The sequence below is a fragment of the Schistocerca nitens genome, chromosome 2, assembly GCF_023898315.1.
Source record: "Schistocerca nitens isolate TAMUIC-IGC-003100 chromosome 2, iqSchNite1.1, whole genome shotgun sequence".
Taxonomy (NCBI): domain Eukaryota; kingdom Metazoa; phylum Arthropoda; class Insecta; order Orthoptera; family Acrididae; genus Schistocerca; species Schistocerca nitens.
The window spans coordinates 1,026,253,353-1,026,278,270 of NC_064615.1; the positions used below are offsets into that span (position 1 = coordinate 1,026,253,353).

Consider the following 24,918-nt stretch of genomic DNA (forward strand, 5'->3'; position numbering starts at 1 on the left):
GGGGTCAGCACACCGCTCTCCCAGCTGTACGTCAGTTTACGAGACCGGAGCCACTACGTCTCAGTTTGCCTCGCAAGTGCTGACTGCACCCCGCTTGCCAGCAGCTCTCGGCAAACCGGATGGTCACCAATCCAAGTGCTAGCCCAGCCAGACAGCGCTTAACTTCGGTGATCTGACGGGATACGGTTAACAGCTTGGCAATGAGTAACTGAAATTCATATTAACTGGGGTTTATTAGTATTAACATGTTTCATTTAATGTCTTTAGGGAATCAGACGTAAAATCCAATTCTAACTACCAGGCGAATCCCTCAATAGAGTTAAATCACTGAGTGGCTGTCAAGAATCGTAAATTTCGTCCTATCCGAACCCATTCCTTCAAAATTAACTATGCCACGAATTGATGATTAAAGGAAATACATGACCTCAAAGGAGCACAGAAATGTATGTTCAACATCTCGCCAAATTTACGTATCTCTCGGACCTGACGTCGTCTTGCGTCTGTGCTCTTGCCGATATCCCAGCAACAAGTGTCTCTCTGAACCTTCGTCTCAGTAGACGCTGAGGCACTGGTGATTGCTTAGTGAGAACCCGGCACGTCGATCCACCGTGCTCAAGCCGTTATTATTAATTTTTATATCAACTGATGGGTGTAAAAGAAAGAAAAATCTCCCCAAATGACGTGCTGGAACATAGCCCGTCTTTGCCTATTTGTAACGAAGTTAACAACTCGTTTCATAATAAAGACAACCTTATTAGTTTAAGTGCTGATTCGTTATTCGTCCCTCTGTATTTCGGCAGTTAACACCGTACTTTTTGCTACAAGAAAGGACGGGCGTTACCCAGCCGTGAAGCGCTTCTCCACGGAGTTTCGGCGCCTTTTAGATGGAGGCCTTTGGGCCTATCGTCCCCTTTGAGACCAGCTTTCATTTGGCCACACAAGTGACTGTGGCGAGTTTTTCCTCCGACATCATGAACCGGCTGTTTCTCTTGGCTAAAAGAACTTGTAATATTGCAATGCGTATCTGTCACACCAAAAATTCAATTCATGTTTGTTTCAGAACATGCAGAAGGATTACGCAGCATATGCAAAACTACGATGGCTCCAACAACGCTGCCACCTACGGAGGAAACAACTATCTCATTGTTGGTAAGTACCGTTTACAAAACAAAAATTATTGTCTTTCCAGATACCACTACAACGTTCTCTCTGCCAGGCACCAAGAGCTAATACATGGATTATGTGAACAGGTAAGCTCATTTCTACAGTACTACTAGCCACATACTCCTCAATGCTAAAAACCAAGTTGTATACGAGCGAATGTGGGTATAGGTGATATATTGCATTGTACGAGTATTTCGAATTTTTAACGTACAGTATAGTATAGAAATATGCCACTTTTGTGGATTGTATTTGTATATCTAGCCCTGTCATAATCAATATGAATACTGGCCCTAATTCTCAGATTCTTACGTTGCTCTCTGGTGCTGAATATTACGAGGGCTATTCAGAAAGTAAGGTCCGATCAACCAAGAAATTAAAACGACAGTGAAAATCCGATGAAACTTTGCTCAGATGTGTTGCATTGTGTCTCTAGTATGCCCGTCGATCACGTGGCGTCACTCTCCTCAGTTTTGAGAACACACTGAACATGTAAAGGTGCCTAGAAAGAAAATGTCTCCCGTAAAGTGTCAGGGTGTAGTGAGAGACTTCGCCTGATATCATGCTGCCAGCATAACATAACTGTCATGCGTTTCTTTCCTCGTGACAATTCTCGCCCGCACTCGGCAGAGGTAGCATGCTCCTCCAGCGTTTTCGATGGGAAATGTTTGATTACCCAAGGTACAGCCCATAACTGGCTCCCAATGAGTTTCGTTTCTGCTCTCATGAACCGCTGGCAATGAAGACAACATTTTGGCACAGACCAGCGTAGAGATTTGGCGGAAAGCACAGGCGGCTACCTTCTATGGCGTGGGCATTGGAAAGTTGGTACAACACTGCGATAAATGTTTAAGTGGGAACGGCGATTCTGTAGAGAATTAGCTGGAAGGTGTAGCAAACTGTTTCAAATAAAACATTTTTGATTTTCACAGTGGTTTCCGTTTCGCTACTGATCGGACATTACTTTCCGAATAGCCCTCGTATTACACATTTAACTGAAATTTCCCTCAAATTATAATAAAATTTACAAGAGGAAAAACATGTTCGGATTTCTGAATATAATTGTTATTTATTTATGAACTGGTTTTATGTGTCTTCAGCCATCCGCACGAAGGAAATTACTATAGCAACTGTAGACCAGTTACTACAAGGCAGCCATAAATTACAAGATATGGTGATGATGTTTTTAAATACTAATGATATACAGGGTGTTTCTAAAACGAATGTAAAAAAATGAGAGGACTGGTAGAGTGAGACAACAAGCAACTTCCACACGGCAACCCATTGTTGGCATCCCTTAGCATTCGGCGCTAGGCGTCATTTCACAGCGTCGCGCGCCGCCGGGAAGGTAGGCATATAAACTTGATATCTGAGTCGAAATGGTAGCAGGTGTTCCGGGTGGGACACCACTGTGGAGTTTCCTCTTGCGTTTGCTGGGATGCGAACGCCTTGCGTTTGACAGTGCAAATGCTGATCTGATACCACGTTCCATCGACGGTGGCGCTGCGCACATTGCGGAATCTGGTTCGTCCTGTGTCAGATGGGCACTCTTGTGTTTGGTACTGTGCAGAATGGAGCGGTTTTCTTGGGAGAAAAGGGCAGATGGAAATGCTTTTGCGCTCAGCGGTCGTACATTTAGCGGTTCCCGAATCGTTGAGGGCTATATCAACGCTTGTTCGCTGTCATCCACAGGTCTCTGCTAGAGGGGTGCGCTATAGGTGAGTTGTTCGCTGGCAACGGATCGTAATGGCCCATGTGCGCTCAAGCCCTACATCGAAACACGATTAATTAATTTTATGATTCTGGTGTGAAAACCAGAGGCATTAGCACTGCTGCAGAACACGCCCTCGACAGACATACGGAGTGTCGCTCAAGAAACGTTTGTAAGTCAATCCATGCTCTGGCACGTGCGGAACGATGACGAGTTTCATCCGTACCGCGTCTTCATACCGTATTACACCCTGAAGGCAGGCGGTGGCGGCGACTGGAACAGGTATCGTGAGCAGTTTATGTCCGGGGCTCGTATTGTTAGCCAATAAACAGATTGTAAAAATACTTAGGAAGTGTTCAAAATGGTTCAGATGGCTCTAAGCACTATCGGACTTAACATCTGAAGTCATCAGTCCCCTAGACTTAGAACTACTTAAACCTAACTAACCTAAGGACATCACACACATCCATGCCCGAGGCAGGATTCGAACCTGCGACCGTAGCAGCAGCGCGGTTCCGGACTGAAGCGCCTACAACCGCTCGGCCACAGCGGCCGGCTTAGGAGGTGTATTTCTGTGTAAACATACTCTTTTTTAAATGGAACAGTGCCTATTGGCATTATCAAACTAAACGTAGGGTAAGTTAGATTGTAAGTTGTGTCAGCTGCAGGACTGTACGCGAGTCGGTTACGCGATATCATATTTTAAACGTTTCACACCAACACTGGTTTGTGCCATTCGACGTGGGTAGTTGCTAGATAAGAAGTTATGTTTGGTTACAGTGTGCTTTTGTGTTCCCTGAGTACAGTGCGACTTGCTGGTCAGTCAGTGTGTGACAACCCAATCAATAGGTCCTGAGTGGACGATGGTGTTTACCAATGCAGAAAAACCTAACTTGCTCATGGTGTACGGAAAGTGTAGGAAGAATGCAGTTCGTAATCGTACGGTGTATGCGGCAAGATATCCCAATAGACGTCAGTCATCTTAGCAGTTATGCATCAACCACTTCAACCAGTTACGTGAAGGTGGTAGTGCAATACCTAGATGGTGTAAGAGAAGGAAACAAGTGACGACAGAAGAGGGGTAAATTAATGTTCTTGCTGCCGTTGCAGTTGATCTGCACGTTAGCTCCCTCGCTATCACAGGAGGATAAGACATGAGTTGGGCAAGTGTCCTACGCACTCTCCATCGGCATAGGATCCATCGCTATCCCATCTCTCCTCATCAAGAGCTGCATGGAAACGATGAGAAGTGTGTTAACTGCTGTACATGGGAATTAAGACAGAATATTCCAGATGTATCATATATCTTGTTTAGTGACGAAGCCACATTTACTGATCATGGCCACGTAAACCGCGGAAAAATGCACTACTGGTCTGTTGATAACCCTAGTGGGGGATGATGAACCATCAGCTCATAGGTCTATGTTTCACAGACATAACACTGAACGCGCACAAGTATCGAAGCCTCCTAACAGACCGTCTTTCATGGATGGTAGAAGACATTCCTCCACACAATGGCTGTCGGGCCCATAGTGCACGAAGTACTGCACCATGTCTTCACGAATTGTTTCCAAATCGTTGAATCGGTCGCAGAGGACCTGTAACTTTGCTGGCCCGTTCCCCGGATTTGACGCCTGTAGACTTTTTTCTGTGGGGAAAGCTGAAAGGCGCTGTCTACAAGGACATACCTGCTACACCCGATGATACGCAACGAGGTATTACTACACCCTGCTCGGACATCTCCGCTGAAATGCTAGCATGTGTGCAGCGGTCGTTCCACACCAGACTAGAAGCGTTTATTGCCACTGCCGATGGTCATTTTGAACACAACCATTGGTGGTCAGTTTTCTCGTTGCTGGTGAGAATCCACACAAGTAGTGTATCCACTTATGTTGTTCTTTAGTGTGAGTTACCACAACTGTAATACAAGTGTCGGTGTGGTAACTTTCCGAAATACAATATCTCGTAAAGACTCTCGCTAGAATCCTGGAACAAACGTTCTAATTTACCCTACTTTCAGTTCGTTAATGCCAATGGGCATTGTTCCTTTTAAAAAAATGTATGTTTACACAAAAAATGCACTTTATAAGTACAGTTACATCCTGCCGATTGGCTAACAATACGAGCCCATGACTATCAATCCATTCTGGGAAAACTGCACGACAATAGCACTCTCCATTTCCGCAATATCTGCGGTGCAAGTTTTAGGTGATTCGCCTTATATAAGACTGCGCCCAGCGGTAGATAGTCTGGGATCAGGACCACCTTAAGAGTGCGACAAGTCATCTTGCCGAAATATCGCACCTTGAAGATGACGCAACACCGCTGTATACCCGACAACATTTCTAAAAAATTAAAATCTATCACTTTCATGGAAAACGACCGTAGCTTGAGTTATCATATCGGCGGTGACAGTGTATTCGATTTTCATAATTTCCGCTGCTCGTGAAACCACGTGTACCGTCTTTGCTCGTCTGTAGCGGAAGTGTCCCGTTTTTCTTGGCGTATTAGCCAGTCATCATTGTTAGACACGCAGTTCGCAATGACGTCGTATTCTACTTCAGCTTGTGGTAATGGCCTTCTGTCGTCTCTGCTTGAAATGGGTCCTTGATTACCTTGACCTACAGGTCGTGTATGTTCAGTTGAAATAATTGAGTCTAGTACGATCGCCAGATTAATATCATTACTGGCTCTGAGCACTATGTGACTTAACTTCTGAGGTCATCAGTCGCCTAGAACTTAGAACTAATTAAACCTAACTAACCTAAGGACATCACACACGTCCATGCCCGAGGCGGGATTCGAACCTGCGACCGTAGCGGTCTTGCGGTTCCAGAATGTAGCGCCTAGAACCGCACGGCCACTCCGGCCGTCAGATTAATATCACTCAAAGATTCTTCTGAAAGTTGGTAGATATATTCCAGAGTTGTAGAAGGGTGGGGAGCAGTAATACAAAATTTGTTATTTTGGCTGGTCGTTCAAAATAATTGGTGAATACAGGAATACTAGTAAAAACTGCATATGTTCTTAACGACTTTCAGTGTGCAAGCCATTAAAAACCTACCTTGGTGCTTTCGAATGGAAAGAAATCACAATGTATGCTCATACAAAGTTCGTCATTTTGTGTTCAAATGGTTCAAATGCCACTGAGCACTATGGGACTTAACTTCTAAGGCCATCAGTCCCCTAGAACTTACAAGGGAACCTCCCCATCGCACCCCCCTCAGATTTAATTGTAAGTTGGCACAGTGGATAGGCCTTGAAAAACTGAACACACATCAATCGAGAAAACAGGAAGAAGTTGTGTGGAACTACGAAAAAATGAGCAAAATATATAAACTGAGTAGTCCATGCGCAAGATAGGCAACATCAAGGATAATACAAGCACCGGAGCGTCGTGGTCCCGTGGTTAGCGTGAGCAGCTGCCGAACGAGAGGTCCTTGGTTCAAGTCTACCTCGAGTGAAAAGTTTAATTTCTTATTTTCAGTTTATGTGACAAACTATTATGTTTTCATCAGTTTTTTGGGAGTGATTGTCACATACACAAGAAAGCCTAAATCGGGCAAGGAAGAAGAATCTTTTTACCCATTCGCCAAGTGTACAAGTTAGGTGGGTCGACAACAAATTCCTGTCATGTGACGCACATGCTGTCACCAGTGTCGTATAGAATATATCAGACGTGTTTTTCTGTGGAGGAGTCGGTTGACCTATGACCTTGCGATCGAATGTTTTCGGTTTCCATTGGAGATGCATGTCCTTTCGTCTACTAATCGCACGGTTTTGCGGTGCGGTCGCAAAACACAGACACTAAATTTACTACAGTGAACAGTGACGTCAATGAACGAACGAACAGGTCATAACTTTGCGAAAGTAAGGAAAGTAAATTTTTCACTCGAGGGAAGACTTGAACGAAGGACCTCTCACACCGTAACTGCTCACGCTAACCACGGGACCACGGCGATATTGCGCAGACGTTATCCTTGATGTTGCCTATGATGCACATGGACTACTCAGTTTGTACATTTTGCTTATTTTTTCATAGTTCCACACAACTTCTTCCTGTTTTCTCGATTGATCTTTGTTCAGTTTTTCAAGGCCTATCCACTGTGCCAACTTATAACTAAATCTGAGGGGGGTGCGATGGGGAGGTTCCCTTGTTAGAACTACTTAAACCTAACTAACCTAAGGACATCACACACATCCATCCCCGAGGCAGGATTCGAACCTGCGACCATTGCGGTCGCGCGGTTCCAGACTGAAGCGCCTAGAACCACTCGGCCACAACGGCCGGCTCGTTTTGTGTCTATGTAATAATTATTGATTAGGAATAATAAATATTTGGTTACTCACGTGTACGTTGGTAGGAACTGTATGATTACACTTATGGCTACGGCCATTTAGCTTGAAGATGAACGTGATCGTCTGAAACTAACCGCACAAATAAAAGACTGCTATCGCAACTGTGACGAATGTCGAAGCGAAATAAGGACAACAAAATTGCTCCTGGGGTTTTCTGCGCACAGGGAGTTTACCAGTCTACTGCAACATGGTTTGCTACAGCGACAATGACCTCAGAGGTTCGCGGACCTGGTCTCTTCACGGAGGCGCCCTGTCTAACACTGTCCATCTAGAAGTTGCCTCTTCTTCGGCCACGAAAACCTTTGGCCTCTCTTCGACAGTTGCCTTCAGATAAACTACTGCACTGGCTTCTGCCGTGTTGGTCTTACATTCATGCTCCTCCCATTGTAACAGGAGAATTTTTATGTATGTGGTGTCTGTTCTTTCAGACGTGTCTGAAAGAACACACGCCACATATATATCATTAAGGCGAGGATGGCCGATGATTACTTTAGTGCGGTTGTACACCACGCTCAAACTCTTACGGGAGTCAGCGAAATGCTGCTAGTAACGAGAATAATGGGCGAGGGGCGCTACATCTGTAGTGTGTGTAAAAGTCGAGAAATTGTGTCTGATCGGAGGCATGCTAGGGTATTCCGTGCAGCTGCGAACACCGCTGTGTCCAAATGGCGATGCCTCAGATAATGGTCCTTCGAATGGTCGAGGCAGGAGAAATAAATACCGCCCACACTGGCAGAAATGGTCAAGATTATATGGCTTTCTGCCAGGTTTATGATGCGACACCGCGTGCTGCAGGGATTGTGATGCAGATGCTAACTTCATTTTAACTCCCGCCCGTGACTAGGATTGTCATTTACTTTATTCCTGTTAAAAAAAAAAAAAAAAGAAAAGAGGGCGGCCTTTGCGTTGATTTTATGGTTTCCAAACTGTTTTTGCTGTCTCGATACTTTTCTTATCCCTAGGACAGCACAATTGTACGAATAAAGATTGTTTGTTTACCCTGCCTTCCTGTTCAAAAAAAAAAAAAAAGAAGAAGTGGTCGCGTTGTTGGACCATAAAGCGGAGGAACCGCGTTTTTATTTTTATTTAAAAAAAATGGCGCAGCTGTCAGCGCATCTGCCTGGTAAGCAGGAGACCTGGGTTCGATTCCTGCTCTGGCACAAATTTTCAACTTTCCGCAGGAGACCTGGGTTCGATTCCTGCTCTGGCACAAATTTTCAACTTTCCCCATTGATTTATATCAATACCCACTGTCAGATAGTGTCATTAATTCCAAAGAATTGTTCTCTGATAACTTTCCTGGTAACGCCGATTTTGGATGAGGCCTTTGACCGACATTATATTTGTTGGTTGGTTGGTTGGTTGATATGGGGAAGGGGACCAAACAGCGAGATCATCAATCCCACCAGATTAGGGAGGGATGGGAAAGGAAGCAGGTTGTGCCCTTTCAAAGGAACTCTCCCGGCATTTACCTGAAGCGATTTCGGGAAATCACAGTAAACTTAAATCAGGATGGCCGGAAGCGGGATTGAGCCATTGTACTCCCGAATTTAAATCCAGTGTGCTAACCCTTGCGGCACGTCGCTCATATATCTTGGTCTTCTTCGACGAGTGTGTACCGGTTACCACGACCTTAGCAATTCGCCGATAATGTTACTCGTATGAATAGGAATTTAAAATGACCGTGATCGTGTATTAATGGAAAAAGTATCCGGCTATGTTTCTTTATCCAAAAGGTTATATGTTGATAGGGAGCAGTAACTGAACTAGTGGAATTCAAACTAAGGTTGCTGTAGTTTTAAAGTAAACTGTAATTATGTAAACGAATAAACGTTCGCCAGCCTAATTTACCAAAATAATACCAAGTGATAACACTGTTCAACAAGAAAATTAACTACTGTATACGAGGTGTGGCTAGAAAAAAACCGGACTAGTACTGGTGAAACAATAAAACGAATGCAATAAGGCTGAAAGTCGCGTGGCCTGTCACGTGACTCTCGCTCCGCATACTGCTCGAGTTTCATCTGCCTCCTGCACTCAGTCTGCCCGTGGCGTCTGTTTTAAGTAATTGACGTTTTGTCTGTGCGTCGGAAAATGTTGAGTGTACAGAAAGAACAGCGTGTTAACATCAAATTTTGTTTCAAACTAGGAAAATCTGCAAGTGAAACGTTTGTAATGTTACAACAAGTGTACCGCGATGATTGTTTATCGCGAACACAAGGGTTTGAGTGGTTTAAACGATTTAAAGATGGCCGCGAAGACACCAGTGATGACACTCGCACTGGCAGACCATTGTCAGCAAAAACTGATGCAAACATTGAAAAAATCGGTAAACTTGTTCGACAAGATCGCCGTTTAACAATCAGAGCAGTGTCTGAGTTAACAGGAGTTGACAAGGAAAGTGTTAGGCAGATTCTTCATGAAAGTTTCAACATGAACAAAGTGTGTTCAAAAATGGTTCCAAAGTGTCTCACAATTGAACAGAAGGAACGCCGAAGAATGATTTGTTCTGACATCCTGGAAAACATTGAAAGTGATCCCACCTTCTTACAAAATGTTATTACTTGCGATGAATCGTGGTTTTTTACTTACGATCCCGAAACTAAACGCCAATCGATGCATTGGAATACTCCTGGTTCTCCACGACAAAAAAAAGCACGAATGTCAAAATCGAAATTCAAGGCAATGATGATTGTTTTTTTTTGACATCAAAGGGATTGTGCACATTGATTGGGTACCAGAGGGACAAACAGTGAATCAGCATTACTACATTAGCGTCCTGGCTACCCTACGTGAGCGAGTACGGAGAAAACGGAACGATTTGTGGAGAAAAAAGTCATGGATCCTTCACCAAGACAATGCCCCAGCTCACAGTGCGTTGTCAGTGAAAACGTTTTTGGCAAAACACAACATTCCCATCTTAGATCATCCACCCTACTCACCTGATTTGGCCCCCTGTGACTTTTTTCTTTTCCCTAAAGTCAAGTCAGCTTTGAAAGGAACTAGATTTGAGACTGTTGAAGCAGTAAAAGAAAAAGCGACGGAAGTAATGTATGGACTTACCGAAAATGATCTGCAGCATTGCTATGAACAGTGGAAAATTCGTATGGAGCGGTGTAGAGACCGAGGAGGAGAGTACATTGAAGGAGATAACATGAAATTGTAAATAATTGTAAATAAATGTTTTTTCCAGCATCAGTCCGGTTTTTTTCTAGCCGCACCTCGTATAACTGTACTTGGCACTAAATTCTGTTTTGCAAGTAGGACCTGAAATAGCAGCACGATCTAGCAAGTGCCCGAACAGCAGTGTGGCAAGAGCAACAGGTATCTAAATTTAAAATGTTTTGGCAACAAAATGTCTCTCACTGACATATACTTTCTGTATTCGACATAAGAAAGCTAAGGTTCATTTTACGCAACCAATTGCTGATGGAGGAATACAAGTAATTTGAACATAAGTAGCATTTACCCTTTAAGTAACAAGAAACACTGACATAGAAATGATCTTAAAATTGCAGTTCAGATTGTTATTAATACTATGTGTATTCAAAGGGAGCACATACTTATTTCCATTAAACAAAGCTTAAGCAAGATATGGAGCCTCTGAATCTTTTATAGCCTGAACAATTGCCGCCAGTTAACCTTTAAAGAACAGAAAAGCTATTCAGCACTTCACAAGAGCCTTAACTGTAATAATAACTGTCATACGGGTTCAACGTTAGCATGGGGACTCAAAAATTGTTCTGTCAGTTGACTGAGATGAGAACTGGACATTTCTCGCAAAAACACAATATGAAAACACTTTTAAACGGAAATACATGAATAATAACACTTCAACAAACCTATGAAGCAGGTGCTCATTAAGTTTGCCCTTAAACTGCAATAGCCAATAACCACTTATTATGATCACTGTTGTATTGAGTTACTTTTAATACTGGATACAAACCTGAGTAACAATGACTTTTAAGTAAAGTAATTAGTTCTTTTCTTTGCATCTACACTTCTGCAAACCTTAGGCTACTCACTTAAGGAGATTTACGTCAAGTATTTCTGAAATAAAAGTAACTGAACACTTAAGAAATTTACTGCTGCACGAGAGATAATCGGCACTATTAAAGCAATAAATACCTTGCAGTGCAACAAAATAAGACACTCGGATATATTGCATCATTAAGAAAAAGATCCTGTCTAGTTAACGTGACTGAGGAGTGATTCAAGGTTCTCGACACAAAGTTGAACAAAGACCGATTATTATTTGCATGTAAATCAATAACTCGTCCACGCAAACAATTACAATACTAAACCTTTACTTTAGCTGCAGGTAGTGGCGCTGGCGATCTTCTGTAGCTGAAATAAAGGTGGCAAACGTATTCGTGGCTCTGAAAATTATCCTCTTGGATTTTTGTAATTCACAGCCAACCAATAAGGGCCTTGAATAACTAACCAGTGCTCTTCCTCATCCGAGGCATTATCACTCAGTCTTGCCTCCTTCAATATGCGGGATGTGAACAGTTTGCATGTTAGCCATAGACTGATTGTCTACCGCCAAATACGCCTTTTCTATTCTCGCTTTGGGTTTCGTAGTGGAGGTACTTCCCTCCAGGTTTTACATGAGTACAAATCTACATTCCCTATACGTGAACCAGTTCTACAAATAGTATTTCAACATTTTAGTATTTTTACACAACGTAGTTCTTAGAATTTCCAACTGCCTTGCCGCAGTGGTAACACCGGTTCCTGCCAGTTCACCGAAGTTAAGTGCTGTCGGGCTGGGCTAGTACTTGGATGGTTGACCATCCGGTCTGGCGAGCGCTGTTGGCTAGCGGGGTGCACTCAGTCCTTGTGAGCCAAACTGAGGAGCTACTTGATTGAGAAGTAGCGGCTCTGGTCACGGAAACTGACATACGGCCGGGAGAGCAGTGTGCTGACCACATGCCCCTCCATACCCGCATCCAGTGGTGATGCCTATGAACTGAGGATGACACGGCTGACAGTCAATATCTTTGGGCCTTCATGGCCTGTCGGGGTGGAGTTTATCTAGTTTAGTTCTCAAAATTACAAGCATACTACACTCCTGGAAATGGAAAAAAGAACACATTGACACCGGTGTGTCAGACCCACCATACTTGCTCCGGACACTGCGAGAGGGCTGTACAAGCAATGATCACACGCACGGCACAGCGGACACACCAGGAACCGCGGTGTTGGCCGACGAATGGCGCTAGTTGCGCAGCATTTGTGCACCGCCGCCGTCAGTGTCAGCCAGTTTGCCGTGGCATACGGAGCTCCATCGCAGTCTTTAACACTGGTAGCATGCCGCGACAGCGTGGACGTGAACCGTATGTGCAGTTGACGGACTTTGAGCGAGGGCGTATAGTGGGCATGCGGGAGGCCGGGTGGACGTACCGCCGAATTGCTCAACACGTGGGGCGTGAGGTCTCCACAGTACATCGATGTTGTCGCCAGTGGTCGGCGGAAGGTGCACGTGCCCGTCGACCTGGGACCGGACCGCAGCGACGCACGGATGCACGCCAAGACCGTAGGATCCTACGCAGTGCCGTAGGGGACCGCACCGCCACTTCCCAGCAAATTAGGGACACTGTTGCTCCTGGGGTATCGGCGAGGACCATTCGCAACCGTCTCCATGAAGCTGGGCTACGGTCCCGCACACCGTTAGGCCATCTTCCGCTCACGCCCCAACATCGTGCAGCCCGCCTCCAGGGGTGTCGCGACAGGCGTGAATGGAGGGACGAATGGAGAAGTGTCGTCTTCAGCGATGAGAGTCGCTTCTGCCTTGGTGCCAATGATGGTCGTATGCGTGTTTGGCGCCGTGCAGGTGAGCGCCACAATCAGGACTGCATACGACCGAGGCACACAGGGCCAACACCCGGCATCATGGTGTGGGGAGCGATCTCCTACACTGGCCGTACACCACTGGTGATCGTCGAGGGGACACTGAATAGTGCACGGTACATCCAAACCGTCATCGAACCCATCGTTCTACCATTCCTAGACCGGCAAGGGAACTTGCTGTTCCAACAGGACAATGCACGTCCGCATGTATCCCGTGCCACCCAACGTGCTCTAGAAGGTGTAAGTCAACTACCCTGGCCAGCAAGATCTCCGGATCTGTCCCCCATTGAGCATGTTTGGAACTGTATGAAGCGTCGTCTCACGCGGTCTGCACGTCCAGCACGAACGCTGGTCCAACTGAGGCGCCAGGTGGAAATGGCATGGCAAGCCGTTCCACAGGACTACATCCAGCATCTCTACGATCGTCTCCATGGGAGAATAGCAGCCTGCATTGCTGCGAAAGGTGGATATACACTGTACTAGTGCCGACATTGTGCATGCTCTGTTGCCTGTGTCTATGTGCCTGTGGTTCTGTCAGTGTGATCATGTGATGTATCTGACCCCAGGAATGTGTCAATAAAGTTTCCCCTTCCTGGGACAATGAATTCACGGTGTTCTTATTTCAATTTCCAGGAGTGTATAATTACAATGTTATAAATTGGAGGGAAATGTGATCAAACATTTACACAGAAGTTGAACCAAAGAACGTGCTGACACAGACGACACTGTAAGCAGTGTGGTAGGCATAGTCGACACGAATATCAGTGCTACACATTGTGTTTCACAATTCATGTTACACACTTCTAGAAGTCGTAGACAGGGCTTAGTGGATCAAGTTTTACATAGGAAGTCATGCCCGGAGACGGAAAATAAGAGCCGCTCAGTCGCGCTCTAGATGTTTCTTACACAGTTTACCTGTTCTGATATACCACCCACAGTGATGATTGGTATGATGACGCAGTGTCACGTGATGTACTTGCTTTCAAGCTTCCTGGTGATGTGTCAGGCGTCAGTTGACAATACGGTGACTGATACTGCAGTAATAGGATGCCTGAATACACGACCGCAGAGTACATCTATATGCTGTTAATTTACGGTGAAGCTCGCCGTAATGGAGTCACACGATTTGGAAAGTACTCTTGGTACAGACGTTGAGCTTCTCCTGCATCTCATTCCCTGTCTGCCAGAGTAGGACAACGGCTACGGGAAAGTGGGAAATTCGCAAGCGATAGAGGAAACTGCGGTGCTCCGAGAAGGCGGTGCACTGTCGTATTTGGAGAGGGAGTGCTTCATCAAGTGGAAGAGAACTCATCGACTCGAGCCATTGCACGTGACTTCCATGTGTCTCAATCGTCTATCTGATGTGTTCTGCAATGAAGAGAAACTCCACCCGTATCACCCTCAGAAGGTACACGCCATGCTCCCTCAGGATTTTGTGCCTCCTATCAACTTCTGTGCTTTGTTTTTAAACCGCTGTGTGGATTTCCCACAGTTTCCAAGGCAAATTGTGTTCAGCAACAAAACGCATTTTAAGCCACTAGTACACGAAGATCTCAGGACACCTTCGGCATTAATGCCTGGGCAGGTATCTTCGATGGTAGTGTGATTGGGTTCTACATCCTTCCCCACCTAAAGGATGCTAGGTACTTGATATTCCTGCAACAAGTGCTGGTGGAGTTTTTAGAGGATGTGCCATTGGACATTCGGCACGAATTGTGGTTCCTGCATGCTGCGCAGCAGCACATTTTGCAGTTCTCATCCGAAAGCAGCTGAACGTAGTCTACGGGGACAGGTGGCTCGGCCGAGGTGGACCACATGCTTGGCCACCAAAATCCCCACATTTAACCCCTTTGGACTTTTTCTTGTGGAGCCACATAAAGAGTCTTGTTTATGATACATTTGTTCAATCGGAGGAAGGTTTGCTTGCACGGATCACGGCTGCAGTAACGGTGAGTAATCATACACGATGCATCTTAGACACAGTTTATTCGAACTTACTGCGAAGATACGCTGTGTGCACCGAAATTGGTGATCGCTATATCGAACGGCTGTTGTAAAATCAAAGTAAATAGGAGTCAAATATGTGAATCTTGTTTTCCATGTAACAGGACACGAACTGTTTCCGGACATGGGTTCCTAAGTAAAACTTGATCTGCTAAGTCGTCCCTACAACCGCGAAGACTGGTGAAACACCCAGTGTATGAACTTAGTGACGTGCTCTCAGTTCCTGCCCCGAGAGACAGACGAGGTTCAAACTTCCACCTACTTGCTACCAAGGGCTATGTGTCGCCAGTGTGGGCCTTCCTGTTCCTATGTCACCTAATTCGCTCACGACCATCACTGATGTTAGGCTGTTTCTATAAATCCATAATCGCCTCATTATCATGGCAACGGCCTTGCCGCAGTGGATACCCCGGTTCCCGTCAGATCACCGAAGTTAAGCACTGTCGGGCGTGGCCGCACTTGGATGGGTGAGCATCCGGGCCGCCATGCGCTGTTGCCATTTTTCGGGGTGCACTCAGCTTCGTGATGCCAATTGAGGAGCTACTCGACCGAATCGTAGCTGCTCTGGTCAAAGAAAACCATCATAACGACCGGGAGAGCGGTGTGCTGACCTCACGCCCCTCCTATCCGCATCCTCAGTTGAGGATGACACGGCGGTCGGATGGTCCCGGTGGGCCACATGTGGCATGATGACGGAGTGCCCATTAGCATACGTTCGGCTATGTGCTGTCGGGTGAAAATATTCGTATCACTGCACGCTTTGCGACATTATTATTTTTTGATGCATTGATATCGGCCGGCAACCTGAGGCTGTAACCAACCGTCGTTTTTTTGTTGCAGGACAGCCAGACTACAAGGACTGAAGTCACCAACACGATTCGTGATAGAGTTGAGGAGGCGCTGGAACAACTAGAGCCAAAAACTATCGAGGACGGCGCTGTGAAGAACAAGAACAGAACCCTAGACCCGGACCAGATGCTCACGAACCTGGACACCATTATAAACTTCTCGAACAATCTGACACAAAATAATGTACGTTAATTTTTTTTGTTGTAATTCTCCTTAGAACGTATGAGGGGCACCTTTCAGGCCAAGATTGAAGCTGGAAAATTCCCTCTACACTAAGTATCTTCCAACCGCTAAATAAGTTATTACACTGTGAAATACACAGGATGTGACAGAAGACAACAAATTTAAGAAATTTTACAGTGTATCCTGAAGAAGTAACTACGAAATGAAGCAATGACCAGAGGCACTATCCAAAATCGAAGCAGAGTGTCGATACTGTAGGGGCCAACAACTGTTATATCACCAGTTCGGCAGTAAACGTGAGTTCGTACACTGAAGTACGGTAAGCGGTTCTTTCCGCAGTAGACGTGACGGCATTCAGGACGTGGTGCAATGTGAAACGTGCACAGGACTATTAACACAACACTGCAGAAACTGCTAACAAGGAACGTCTGTCGAATCAAACAGGAATTTTTATTTAAACATTTGAAGACAGACCCATCTCACATTCCTAACCATGCCTACGACGGCGCGTGATTGTGTTGCTCTTGGTTTGTACGTAACAGCGATTACAGTCTTGGAGGAGGAGAAGGAGGAGGAGGAGGAGGAGGAGGAGTAGGGTGGGAGGGGATTAAGACGCCAGTCAATGTTACCTCCAGCAAGTAGCTGACATGTTTAGTATACGTATGTCAGTATTGTCATACATACCCAGCAAAAATGAACGAAACCATTGATGTTTGGAACGTTGTGTGTGTTATCCAACAGAAGACGGTTCAGGGCAGGTTGATGGCACTTTCACAATGTTTTTGGTGGATATGATATTCCAGAAACATGAAGATTCATTTGGCTGCTCAAATAGAGTTACATTAGACAGAGTAGTGGATCCAGAAAAAGACTTCATAGACGATAACGTGATTAAGAGCGTGGAAGATTATAGTGCCTGTGGCAGTGGTGGAAACATCCATTTAGAGGAAACAAGGTAATCAAAGAACTGGAGATAAAACGACACATTCTATCCCAATCTGACACAGCAAGCAATGAAGAAAAATGTGTCCATTACAAACATGTATCCATCACTAGCACCTGAAATGACGGGCAATGCAAAAAGCAAGAAAAACTGGGCACACAAAGTTTAAATATTCCGCGGCTTTCACACCACGTCTCAAGTAAGAATACAGAGAGTACCGCAAACACGTCACTGCTTTCTTGATAGCCAGAAATCTGTAGGAAGAACAAGATATTCACCACCCCTGGAACGCACAACAGCAATGATTCTGCGAGCGTGTCGTGATTACGACAATTCCTTGGTAGATGCCAACAAACAGGTCTTTAATACGGGCCGATGGTTTGCGGGAACGTATCTGGCACACGACAGCGTGCCACATGGGTTCCGTCACTCATATCAAGCGAATTTGGTGACCAAGACATCAACCTGAGTTCACTATTATGCTCCTCAATGAACGTAGTAGGATTCTTGCCCTATGACAGATTTTTATGACTGGAAAATCGCATCACCTCCGGAGAATACATCAAGTATGAACGGATACAGATAGTCCTCATTCGTGTTCAGGTACTCCACAGCTGTCATGCTGTGTTTCATTACTACCACAGACCCGTGGAAGCTCTCCCACATTGCATAATACTAATTTTTTTTTCTTTATTGAATTTAGATTCCCCCCGAAGGGGGTGGCATGGCAGCAGCTAAGCATGCGGCTCTTCAGCCTACAGACTTTGTTTTTTAAAAAAAGTAGAAGATAATATATAATAAAAAACAGGTGACAAAATCGGAGACAAAGGGTAACATGGCGAAAAAGTCGTGGAACTTAAAACATAGAAGGAAGGGATGATGATACTAATAAAAATTCATATGAAGCAGACAGATAAAATAATAGACAGACAGTTAAAAACATGGCGACAGTCTGGTTTCTGTTCGCAAAAGACATAAAATTCACATCCAGCGACAGCATGGTTTCTGTTCGCAACACGGGAAAAGACGAAAACAACACTGAACAGTCACTGGAACACTGCACTGAAATATGACATCCCACAGTCGAGAGCAGGTGGGGGGAAACTGGACAGATGATGGGAAAATAAAAAAGGGGGGAAGGTGAGGAAAAGTGAAGAGGGGAGGGGGGAAAGGAGCCAATGGAGGATGAGGACCCATAAGAGGGGTTGGGGGTGCTGCGCAGACGCGACAGGGAGTGGGGAAAGCAGAGGACGGGAAGACAAAAGGACTTGGGGGAGGAGAGAGGTAGGGAGAGGTTAGGCAGGGAGAAACACAGGATGGAACGGGGAAGAGGGAGCCCATGGAAAGGACAGAGGAAAGGAGGAGGGGTGAGGATGAGAGTTGATAGGAGCGATAAACGGAGGGAGAGAGGGCATCATCCAGGAGGGGGGGAGTTGATGGAAGCCACCTTGGGAAAGGAGATGAAGGGTGTAGAGATGGAGGGTAGGGGGGACACAACAGTGAAGGCGTGGCGGGGGGCGGGGACGGGAGAGGAGAGGAGCAACCAGGGGGTGAGGGGGATCAAGGCGGCGGGAGGTGTAGAGTATGAGGATATGTTCGAGGAATAGGAGCAGATGGGGGAAAGGAATGAGGTCATAGAGGATCCGCATGGGGGACAGGAGGCGTATACGGAAGGCGAGGCAGAGTGCATGACGCTCAAGGATCTGCAGGGGCTTATAGAATTTGGGGGGGGGGGACAGATATCCAGGCGGAACTGGCATAATGGAGGATGGGACGGATTAAGGATTTGTAGGTGTGGAGGATAGTAGAGGGGTGCAATCCCCATGTCCGGCCAGAGAGGAGTTCGAGGAGTCGGAGACGGTTGTGGGCTTTGGATTGGATGGAGCAGAGATGAGGGATCCAGACGAGGTGATAGTCAATGGTGAGGCCAAGGTAGGTGAGAGTGGGGGAGCATAATACTATACTCTGGTCGTCATAAGAATAAACCTGATGTAAAGAAACACAAACGCGATGATTCGTCAGAAGCCGGAGCACATGTACACTGGTGTTGTTACGCTCTTGGAAGTAGGTCCTACTTATGTATTAGATATACAGTGTGGTCCATTGATAGTGACCAGGCCAAATATCTCACGAAATAAGCATCAAACGAAAAAACAACAAAGAACGAAACTCGTCTAGCTTGAAGAGGGAAACCAGATGGCGCTATGGTTGGCCCACTAGATGGCGTTGCCATAGGTCAGACGGACATCAGCTGGTTTTTTTTAATAGTAACCCCCATTTTTATTACACATTCGTGTAGTACGTAAAGAAATATGAATGTTTTAGTTGGGCCACTTTTTTCGCTTTGTGATAGATAGCGCTGTAATAGTCGCAATCGTGTAAGTACGTGGTATCACGCAACACACTGCCAGTGTGGACGGTATTTGTTTCGTGATACATTAACCGTGTTAAAATGGACCGTTCACCAATTGCGGAAAAGGTCGATATCGTGTCGATGTATGACTATTGTGATGAAAATGCCCAACGTGCGTGTGCTATGTATACTGCTCAGTATCCTGGACGACATCATCCAAGTGTCCGGACCGTTCGCCGGATAGTTACGTTATTTAAGGAAACAGGAAGTGTTCAGCCACGTGTGAAACGTCAACCACGACCTGCAACAAATGATGATGCCCAAGTAGGTGTTTCAGCTGCTGTCGCGGCTAATCCACACATCAGTAGCAGACAAATTGCGCGAGAATCGGTAATCGTCGGTGTTGAGAATGCTACTTCAACATCGATTGCACCCGTACTATATTTCTATGCACCAGGAATTGCATGGCGACGACTTTGAACTTCGTGTACGGTTCTGCCACTGGGCACAAGAGAAATTGCGGGACGACGACAGATTTTTTGCACGCGTTCTATTTAGTGACGAAGCGTCATTCACCAACAGCGGTAACGTAAACCGGCATAATATGCACTATTGGGCAACGGAAAATCCACGATGGCTGCGACAAGTGGAACATCAGCGACCTTGGCAGGTTAATGTATGTTGCATCGTTGTGGGAGGAAGGATAATTAGCCCCCATTTTATCGATGGCAATCTAAATGGTAAGATGTTTCACTGCATGACAGAATGGGAATGTACTTCCACCAAGATGGATGTCCGGCACATAGCTCGCGTGCGGTTGAAGCGGTATTGAATAGCATATTTTATGACAGGTGGATTGGTCGTCGAAGTACCATACCATGGCCCGCACGTTCACCGGATCTGACGTCTCTGAATTTCTTTCTGTGGGGAAAGTTGAAGGATATTTGCTATTGTGATCCACCGACAACGCCTGACAACATGCGTCAGCGCTTTGTCAATGCACGTGCGAACATTACGGAAGGCAAACTACTTGCTGTTGAGAGGAATGTCGATACACGTATTGCCAAATGCATTGAGGTTGACGGACATCATTTTGAGCATTTATTGCATTAATGTGGTATTTACAGGTAATCACGCTGTAACAGCATGCGTTCTCGGAAATGATAAGTTCAGAAAGGTACACGTATCACATCGGAACAACCGAAATAAAATGTTCAAACGTACCTACGTTCTGTATTTTAATTTAAAAAACCTACCTGTTACCAACTGTTCGTCTAAAATTGTGAGCCATATGTTTGTGACTATTACAGTGCCATCTATCACAAAGCGAAAAAAGTGGTCCAACTAAAACATTCATATTTCTTTACGTACTACACGAATATGTAATAAAAAATGAGGGTTCCTATTTTTAAAGAAACGCAATTGATATCCGTTTGACCTATGGCAACGCCATCTAGCGGGCCAACCATAGCGCCATCTGGTTTCCCCTTTCAAGCAAGACAAGTTTCGTTCTTTGTAGTTTTTTCGTTTGACGCTTATTTCGTGAGATATTTTTCCCGGTCACGATCAATGGACCACCCTATATTATTACTATATTACAGTAAATTAAACTTCAAAATATTCTAATGTGTTAAAAGCCATGAACGTTTTTCTTAATCAAGCTTTAGCTACGTAGTTCGTATTTAAAAAATCATGTGCAGTCACAGTCTCTGTTCTGTTCTGCTCCGATTGTCGCGTTGTTACTACGCAGTATGAAAATGGCTGAGGCTTCTTCTTGTTCCGTAGTGAACCATGCTTGTGGAACGCGGTTAAAAAGTGCCGAGAAATAGGTTGTCTTAATGTTTTTCATAAATTTACAGAAAAAATCAACTTTGAAGTTTACCGCAGGACTCTATTTAATACAACTGAGACACGAATGCACATTGGATATACAGCGGAATCGGTAGCGCCGTAAATTGATAACCTAGTGCAGTTCAGGGAACTCTGGTTCAAGTCTCGCCTTACTTATCTTCCTTTTTCGTTCAGTTTGAAATACCATCATCTTGTAATTGTAAAATTCATCATCATTTTTTATGAATAATGCACGTGTTCTTGTTTGCAATTACACATTGCACGCCAATCTCCCGTTTTCATTTCAAATATAAATTCTTAATTATCGATATTTTATGAGAGGTTGTTTATAAATTTATTTTTTTAATTTTTAGGGCAAAAATGAAAACCCAAATACTCTGTATCTGGACTACGTCCATTGTTCTACACCAAAGATGTAGTCTCATACAAACGAGAATTATAAATGTCGTAGAAATATGAAAAACAATCACTTTCACAGCATCGAGCACACCATACAAATGCTGCATTTTTACATTTGCCACTGTACGATTACAAAATGAACCCAACAGAACTGATGTGGAACCAAGTTAACGTATTTGGCCCGAGTAATAATAATACTGTTAAGCTGCCCACGTACTGGAACTAACGCATGGAACTTTTCCACATGCCGCTGCCGAAAGCTGGCGGGGTATAGAACGGCACGTCATGAAGGAAGAAGAAAAATTGCGGCGCCTGGGTGGTTTCGTGCATTTTTTTGTTGATCGACTCGTTACCAACGTAGCGGGTGACCGTTTCAGAACCGAAATGTATTTCTCGGATTCGGATAAGGAAGGAGCTGAGAGATTACTAGAATTACTGATTGTAATTAATACCTTCAGGGGCTTCAGTATTCAACAATACGGGGAAATCCCTGCAGTACGCTTTTGCATCACACATACGCTGTGTTTAAGTCAGGAATTTTCATCATTCTTGTTTGCAATCAGAATACTGTGTTAGGTGAGAACCAGAGAATTTTATGCTTTCCGTCTGGTCACATAAGAAGCGTGCGGTAGTACTGGAATTTTGCCGAATATTATTTAATTCTCCTTAAAAATTAAATGACATTCGAAGCTATATTGTCTCTTTGCCCGTCTCTTTTTGCGTCTTAACTGCAACTGCTCACATAATTGCAGGTTAGATGGACCAGCTGGCTGGCCAGTGTTGTCCAAGTTTAATCTGTCGCCAAAGCTGTTGTCCCGCATCATCCCTCAGTTTATCTAAATGTAACACAGCATAAAACGTGTCCTTATGATTGTAGTTTATTGTACTGAACTCAGCTATACTTCCGTTCCACGCGAAACGAAATCCAATGAGACTGAAGCAAACGCGGAAGAATACGTGGCGTAATGTTTACACCAGATTTATTCTTATGATGAACAGAGTATAGCCCCAAAGGCCAGCATGTTTTTGGTTACCGCCGGCCGGAGTGGCCGAGCGGTTCTAGGCGCTACAGTATGGAGCCGTGCGACCGTTACGGTCGCCGGTTCGAATCCTGCCTCGGGCATGGATGTGTGTGTTGTCCTTAGGTTAGTTAGGGTTAAGTAGTTCTAAGTTCTAGGGTACTGATGACCTCAGCAGTTAAGTCCCATAGTGCTCAGAGCCATTTGAACCATTTTTCTGGTTACCATGTTAGTGTGTAACACTTGTAAGCACACCTTTGAAGCGGCACTCGTCGGATAACGCTGCGTTTTGTCACACTGCGATCCAGCGACGTGCGCATTGCAGCCTGAGGTGTTTGTGGTGTCTGGCAAAAAGAAGTCGATACAGACCCAGATCCACCACCAGTCCAGCCCGCAGCAACGTCCGCTGCAATGTTTCAGTGTCGATCCAACGTTTGGTATAAGCTGTACGGTGCGTTAACACGATGAGGACGTAGGAGAATCTCTCTTTAAGCTTTTACAAGCGACCACTTCACGATACTGTTAATATGCGACATTACGATTCTTTTAAAATTGGTCTTTTGTCATTTTTAATACAATGGAAAATGGTTCTGAGCACTATGGGACTTGAAACTTCCTGGCAGATTAAAACTGTGTGCCGGGCCGAGACTCGAACTCGGCACCTTTGCCTTTCGCGGGCAAGTGCTCTACTGAGCTACCCAAGCATGACTCATGCCCCGTCCTCATAGCTTTACGTCTGCCAGTACCTCGTCTCCTACCTTCGAAACTTTACAGAAGCTCTCCTGCGAACTTCTGTAAAGTTTGGAAGGTAGGAGACGAGGTTCTAGAAGATGCTTGGGTAGCTCAGTTTCCCGCGAAAGGCAAAGGTCCCGAGTTCGAGTCTCGGTCCGGCATACAGTTTTAATCTGCCAGGAAGTTTCATATCAGCGCACACTCCGCTGCAGAGTGAAAATATCATTCTGGAAACTATGGGACTTAACTGCTGAGGTCATCAGTCCCCTAGAACTTAGAACTACTTAAACCTAACTAACCTAAGGACATCACACACATCCATGCCCGAGGCAGGATTCGAACCTGCGACCGTAGGGATCGCGCGCTTCCAGACTGTAGCGCCTAGAACCGCTCGGCCACACTGGCCGGCTAATACAATGGAAACTCAGGAATAGGCCGAATAGTTTGTTTACAGTGAACTTTGGAAGAAACAGTATTGTGACGAACGGAAATTTCACGCAAAGTTTTTTATTTGGATGATTTTTTAAGATTTTCGTGAAAACATGAATCAACCATAATCCCTCGAAATGTGTCGTTCAACTTCTGGAAATCAATCACGTTCAGAAAAAAAACTGTTTGCAGTCGTGCTGCAGAATTTCTTCGTGGCCGTGCTTACGAGAACGATGATTCTCGTGAAGGATGGAAAGAAAATTCGAGTTCAACGTCCCGTCAACAGAATGATCATTAGAGATGGGCTTTCATGAAAGTCGACCAAAATCTGTTGTACACAAAAAGTAAATGAAAAGTTACGTGTATTGTGTGTTCCCTCCTCCGCCATATGAGGGTACGCGACGCACCCAGGAACGTAGTCGAACAGGGCCGTTTTGAAGGTCCAGGTGTTCATGGTGTGGGAGGCGTAATGTTAAATGTTTTTTTCTTTTTCTTTTGTCGTCAATCTTCTGAATGGTTTGATGCGGCCCGCCACGGATTCCTCTCTTGTGCCAACCTTTTTTCATGTCAGAGTAGCACTTGCAGCACATGTCCTCAGTTATTTGCTGGATGTATCCCAGCCCCTGTCTTCCTCACCAGTTTTTACCCCCTACAGCTCCTTCGAGTACGATGAAAGTTAATCCCCGATGTTTTAACAGTTGTTCTATCATATCGTCCCTTCCACCTGTCGTTCTTTTCCATGTTTCTTTCCTCGCCGATTCTGCGGAGAACCTCCTCACACCTCACCTTATCAGTTCCCCTAATTTTCAACATTCGACTGTAGCACCACACACCAAATGCTTCGATTTTCTTCTGTCACGGTTTTCCCATATTCTAAATCTCACTGCCATACAATGCTGTGCTCCAAATGTATATTCTCAAAAATTTCTTTCTCAAATTAACACCTGTGCTCGATACTAGTAAACTTGGCCATGAATGCCCTTTTTGCCAGTGCTAACCTGATTTTAGTGACCTACTTGCTCCGTGCTGTGCTACCTAGGTATCAGAATTCCTTAACCTCATCTGTTTCGTG

At 45.0% G+C, this 24,918-nt stretch overlaps 2 protein-coding genes and 1 pseudogene across 2 annotated transcripts in view; all 3 read left to right on the forward strand.

Annotated features, from left to right (window-relative positions):
• LOC126237373 (uncharacterized) overlaps window positions 1-24,918 on the forward strand; it is a 786,945-nt gene that overhangs the window by 589,920 nt on the left and 172,107 nt on the right. The gene's annotated exons all lie outside the window — the stretch shown is intronic.
• LOC126237374 (uncharacterized) overlaps window positions 1-24,918 on the forward strand; it is a 274,642-nt gene that overhangs the window by 76,439 nt on the left and 173,285 nt on the right. Inside the window, exons 5-6 of the mRNA XM_049947459.1 lie at window positions 1,061-1,149; window positions 15,929-16,120. Of these exons, the coding sequence (XP_049803416.1) occupies window positions 1,061-1,149; window positions 15,929-16,120 (281 nt within the window). The remainder of the gene's footprint in view (window positions 1-1,060; window positions 1,150-15,928; window positions 16,121-24,918) is intronic.
• LOC126237802 (5S ribosomal RNA) lies at window positions 15,471-15,587 on the forward strand (annotated as a pseudogene).